Source organism: Cryptotermes secundus, unplaced genomic scaffold (assembly GCF_002891405.2).
Source record: "Cryptotermes secundus unplaced genomic scaffold, Csec_1.0 scaffold1565, whole genome shotgun sequence".
Lineage (NCBI taxonomy): Eukaryota > Metazoa > Arthropoda > Insecta > Blattodea > Kalotermitidae > Cryptotermes > Cryptotermes secundus.
The window spans coordinates 28,579-34,729 of record NW_019738989.1 but is presented as its reverse complement, the minus strand read 5'-3'; the positions used below and the strand labels follow the sequence as shown (position 1 = coordinate 34,729).

Genomic DNA, 6,151 nt, shown 5'->3' with positions numbered 1-6,151 from the left:
TGAAGAGCTCCACAACTTGTAACCTTCGTTCACCAAGCATAATTAAAATATCAAGTTAAGGACGATGAGATGGGCTGCTCATATAGCAGGCATGGGGGAGAAGAGGAATGCATATAGGATTTGCTGAGAAATCCAGAAGGAAAGAGACCACTAGGAAGGCCTAGGCATAGGTGGGAAGATATTTTAGTCGATCTTTAAGAGACATAGGATGGGGTGGTGTGGACTGGATTCATATGGCTCAAGAGAAGGACTTGTGACGGGTTTTTGCAAACATGTCAATAAACTTCCAGGTTCTACACAATGTTGGGAAAATCTTCAGTGACCATGCAACTGGTGGCTTCTCACGGAGTCACTCAGCTCCATGAAGTTATTTCTTGTACCTAAAAGCTAAAGTCAAGGAGGATGAGATGGGAAGTTCATATAGCAGACACAGGGGAGAAGAGCAATGCATATAGGATTTGTTGAGAAGGCCAGAAAAGGCTCACTACTGTGTTCAACATGGCTTCATATTCTGTAGAAACAGACTCAGTACAAACACTTCCAAATTATTTCTTTAAAATCTATCTTAATAGCAACTTTCCATTCGCACTCAGGTCTCCCAAGTTTTTCTTCTCTTCGTATGCATTTCTCACTGTTGCATGTGCACTACATGACTTAGCCACATCTCTCTCCTTGAACTCATTGCTCTCCTACATAATATCGAAAACCGTTATCGCCCAAGTATAAGGAACTCCGCACATGGATTATAAAAAAAAAGAGGCGGGTCACTAAATATTTAGTTTCTTTGACAAATTGAAGTGATATGTGAAAATAAAACTCTTGTCTGTGCACACAAGCATGAGACACAATACTTTCTCTCACAGCAAGAAATGTTTCTTCAGCTCCATACAGTACAATTCTTGCCACTCTTGTTGCAAGAGAGTGCAGAATATTTTGTTATCTACATCGCATGAAAAATATCTTGTGGGATTCATTGAAATTAGCTCACAAGGGTTCTTGTATCTTAAATTCTTGGTTCTAACATATGTCAAACTGCAAACAGTTCTGTGACTCCCTAAGGATTTTTGCTGCTATAGAACTTCTCTCAAATACAGTTTAGTTTACATAAAATTTAATTTCATCTAAATCAGAACTGTTTAAAATGAAATGGAAGTGGTACATCACAAGCAGCTTACATTCAACAAACTATAAGTGTCTAGAGACACTTCAGAACAAGGCCTTGAAAGGCAAGCAGTATAGTGCAGTTGTTCTATTTGCACAGTCAGACAGCCAGACACATGGAGATGAGATAGGCAACTGGAATTCCTGCCTATCTGTGATATCTGCCTAACAGTGGACATACAGAAGCATACAGCTCACCTCAGGTTCAACCTTTATCTCCTGAACTGTTATTTGCAGAGGATCCGCTTCCTCTTGTGAGTCTGAGACCTCCTCAGCTTTTATATACATGGCCTGGTTTGCATCATGACTTGCTGGATATATCTCACCATATGGACCCATTAAAACTTTCTCTGAATTGGTACAGTTCTGTAAAGGCATCACATCTTTCATTCATTCATTTATTCATTTATTGTATATTCCATAAATCCATACACATGGATATAGAACCAGTCACATAGTTAATATAGTACAATACAAATATAAATATATATGTACAGTTTATAATCATTAAAATAGATAAATAAAGTGTTAAATTTATATCAAAAAACAGTCTTACATCACTATACATAAAATTATGCAATAATCAGTCATGGCTGTACTACACCATACATGAAGCAATATATGCTCTCCTTGCTGTAGCTGTTTCTCCTAACAGTTGCTCTGTACAGATTTGTTCTCTACAGACTTCATAATCATAGCAAGTGTTAAGTTCATAATGCAGGGACCTTCCTGAGAAACCTGTGGTCCCTGTGGAAGTACAGACAATACGTATCTGCTCTTTATGGAACCTAAGCACTCATTACTGTGTTCACACATGCTCATCATGACTTTGCATCCTGACACAAACAAACCCAGTCCAAAACCCCCATAATTGTATCTTTAACAAAATCCATCTTCACAATTGTCTCCCAAGTTGTCTCATTCTTTCAGGTCTTCTGTGATTTTTCTTTCTCACATGCACGCTATATGACCTACCCGTATCCCGATCTGAACAGCTGTTTGTATGACCTGAACCAGCTTGCAGCAGCTCAATTGGAGTTGCCAAAAAAAAAGCCGTCATGGACTGGACTGATAGAAACCATAAAAAATAATGGAAATCCATAATTCGACTCTGACAGGCAACAGGTTTTATAGCAAGACCCTCTGCCAGAAGAACAAAGGATCTGTTGAGATTAAACAGAGATCAACTAAAATGGGTGGTAGCATTACTTACCGGACACTGCCACCTGAAAGGACACCTTTTCAAGTTGGGACTGACAGACAGACAAACTTGTGAAAGGTGCCTACAAGACAACAAATCAGCCGCACACATTCTGTGTGATTGTGAGGCTATAGCTTATTTAATATTTCGTCACTTGGGTCACTTTTTTATGGAACCAAGTGACTTTTATGACGCCCCCATAAGCAGGGTCCTACACTTTATTAAAAGCGTAGGATCAATAAAGAGCTTGTGGGATGTCATATGAAGAGACAACCACTAGTTGAACTGTCCTATAGCATTTATTACAGTTGCACCGTTTACACAGTCGAACTTGCCTTTGAAGAATTGAAGAATAATAATAATAACAATGAACACACTGAACCAGAATTGTAGAACTGTAGAAGGTGGAACTGTAAATGCAACTGTACCTTCCTCTCAATGTATCTTCTTATTTAACCTAGAGACGGACATATAGAAAACCAGTCACTGCCCGTATTGTTGTGGGCTTTGCCTAGCAACCGCTGTTTACACGTCGTTGCTAAGCAATGAAGCTTGCGTTGTCACACTTACTTGAATGTGAGCAGTTCCCACATCAAGCCCCCCACGGAGACCGTTGCGCAACTTTTAAAGCGATCAGGAAAATGTACATGACATCTTGAGCATATAGTTCGTTGTACAGGCTGTGGTGGTACGGCATACGGGACGGCGGTTGGGGTTTCGTCGGCTGCGGGGTTGAAGGTCTTGGTGGTGGTGCCACGGCCTGTCTCGTTTAACATGTAGGCAGGTTTGACCCTATCGGTTGACACGGTGGCGAGCCTGCCGCGCACGAGGATTTGCATTGTCTTCTCCTTCCGTGATAGGACCAGGTAGGGGCCGCTGTAAGGGGGCTCTAACGATCTACGAGTCGTGTCCTGCCGGAGGATGACGTGCGTGCACTTCTCGAGGTCTCTGTACACGAATATAGCCGGGGAGGCGTGGCGTGTTGCTGGAATCGTTGTGAGGCAGGCCATATTTTAGCGAAGTTGGGTGATGAGGTGCGCTGGATCCACTGGGTCGGCAGTCGGAGTTAGCAGCGCTCCTGGTATCCTTAGTGGCTCGCCGTACACGAGCTCAGTTACTGATGCCTGCAGGTCCTCTTTGAATGCCGTGCGGATTCCGAGGAGAACCAGGGGTAGGGCTTCTATCCAGTGTTGGTCTGCGTGGCACATGATGGCTGCCTTTAGTGTTCGGTGAAAACGTTTCACTAGTCCGTTAACCGATGGGTGGTGAGCAGTTGTCCGCGAGAGTTGAATGCCACAGAGCTTGGCCAGGGAGCGGAAGAGTTGAGTTTCAAACTGACGTCCCTGGTCGGTGGTGATGGTCTGTGGGCAACCGAAGCGGGATATCCAGCCGGTGAGTAGGGCTCGTGCCACTGTGTCGGCTGTGATTTCCGGGATGGGGATGGCTTCTGGCCAACGGGTGAAACGGTCGACTGCAGTGAGGCAGTATATGTAGCCTCCTGATGTCGGAAGGGGTCCAACAAGGTCTATGTGGACGTGAAGAAATTTGGCTGCCGGGGGTGTAAAGTAGCCCAATGGGGTTCACTGTGTGGCGGGAGACTTTGGAACGCTGACAGGGTTGAAAAGCACGTGCTCAGGTGCGGCAATCCTGCACGCCTGGCCACACGAAACGCTGTGCGACCAGTTTTGCCTTTGCTTTGGTCCCTGGGTGCGACAAATCATGGACGGACTGGGACACTTCGAACCGTATAGGAGCTGGGATGTACGGCCGAGGTTTCCCAGCAGAGGTATCGCAGTAGATGGACACCGTGGTACCGGGGTTGGTAGCTTTTCGAGCCGCAAAGCGGTGTTTGACTGCCAAAGCGATTGGAGCTCGTCGTCGCTGTGCTGCGATGCCGCCAATGCGTCGTAGGATGGTGGCGCAGTGACGGACTCGAAGCGGGAGAGCGCATCGGCAACAACGTTGTCCTGTCCCGAGATATTTTGGGTGTCGGTCGTGAATTGTGCTATGAAATCCAGGTGGTTGAATTGCCAAGGTGAGCATTTGTCCCTTTTCTGCTGGAAAGCGTAGGTAATAGGTTTGTGGTCTGTGAAGATGCTGAAGTGGCGCGCTTCCTGCATGTGGGGAAAGTGCTCTACGGCCTCATTGATGGCCAGCAGCTCGCGGTCATACGCACTGTATTTTTGCTGGGCCTGGTTGGGTTTCCTTGAGAAGAATGCCAGGGGCTGCAAGGCGTTCTTGACGAGTTGCTGTATCACGGCACCCATGGCGGACGTGGAAGCATCTGTGACGAGTGCAAGCGGCGCGGATTGATCGGGGTGAGCCAGTAGTGTGGCGCGTGGCAAACTCGCCTTGCACTCTTCGAAGGCCCTGCGGAGTTCCGGTGTTCAAGTGATAGGGTGGGAGCCCTTGACACTGGGTTTGGAAAGGACGTCGTGCAGTGGTGCATGGAAGGCTGCCGCGTGGGGCAGAAATCACCTGTAGTAGTTCTGCATGCCCATGAAAAGGCGGAGCTGACTGGCGGTATTGGGATGTTGACATTCCTGGAGATTTTATTCGTTCTTCCAGCGGTTGGGAACCTTCGGGCGACATCTTATAACCGATTAAGGTGATCTCAGGTACTCGGAAGACGCACTTGGCCGGGTTGATGAGGATCCCTTACTTCTGCAGTCGGTCAAAAAGTGCCCGTAGGTGTTTCTCGTGTTCCTTTAGAGACCGGGAGAAGATGAGGATTCATCCAGGTAAGCGAAACAGAAGTCGAGTCCCCGCAGAATGTCGTCCATGAAGCATTGGAAGGTCTGTGCGGCGTTGCGAAGGCTGAAGGACATAAAGGGGAACTCGAATAGGCCGAATGGAGTGGTGATGGCCGTCTTCTGTATATCGTCGGGATGGACGGGATTTTGGTTGTAGGCTCTCACCAGGTCGATCTCGGAGAAGACGGAATAACTGAAAAGCTGGTGGGAGTAGTCATGGATATGCCGGACGGGGTAGCGGTGGGGATGGTCCGTGAGTTGAGCGCTCTGTAGTCGCCGCATGGACTTCATCCGCTGTCTTTCTTGGGCACGATGTGTAGTGCCGAGGACCATGAACTCTCTGATCGACGAGCTGTACCATCCAGCAACATGGGGATAAATTCGGCTTTTGCGATAGCGAGTTGGTCCGGTGCCAGTCGACGTGGTAGGCAGGTTACTGGTAGGCCAGGTACAGTCCTGATGTGGTGGACGGTGTTGTGTCGTATCTCGCGCTGGACTCCAGCTGGGCGGGTCAGATCCGGGAACTCTGTGATAAGGCTGTCGATTGGTGTGTTGCTGCTGATTGTCTTTACACTGGGGATCAGTGCGTTGGCCGCTGATGCCGGGACTGAGAGCATCGTGACCCAGTCCAGGATGCGGCTGTTCCGACAGTCCATCAGGAGGCCGAAATGCGACAGGAAGTCCACGCCGATTAGAGGGTGCGGGACGTCGGCCAGTACGAAGCGCCACGTGAATTCTCGGCGTAGGCCCAAGTTGAGGCTGAGAGGCAGCCATCCGTAGGTGTGGATGGACGTGCCATTAGCCGCACACAGGTCATAGTTGGTACGTTCCATGCGTCGATGGACGAGCCTGCGGGGGTATACACAGAGGTCCGAACCCGTGTCAACAAGGAACTGCTGTTTGCTGACTCTGTCCGTTATGAAGAGGCGGCCTGTTTTCGTAGCCCAGATATGTGCCGCCGATGATTTCCGCTGCGTCAGATTCCCTGCTTGCGGTAGGAGCAGGGGGGAGTAGAGTTATGTGCCCGAGCGCAGAA

At 48.0% G+C, this 6,151-nt stretch overlaps 1 protein-coding gene across 1 annotated transcript; it reads right to left on the bottom strand.

The window, feature by feature from the left end:
- Positions 1-5,402: 5,402 nt before the first annotated feature.
- On the bottom strand, positions 5,403-5,948 carry LOC111871567. The gene has a single exon (XM_023864769.1). It carries the CDS (start codon positions 5,946-5,948, stop codon positions 5,403-5,405), a length of 546 nt encoding a protein of 181 aa, XP_023720537.1.
- Positions 5,949-6,151: the final 203 nt, after the last annotated feature.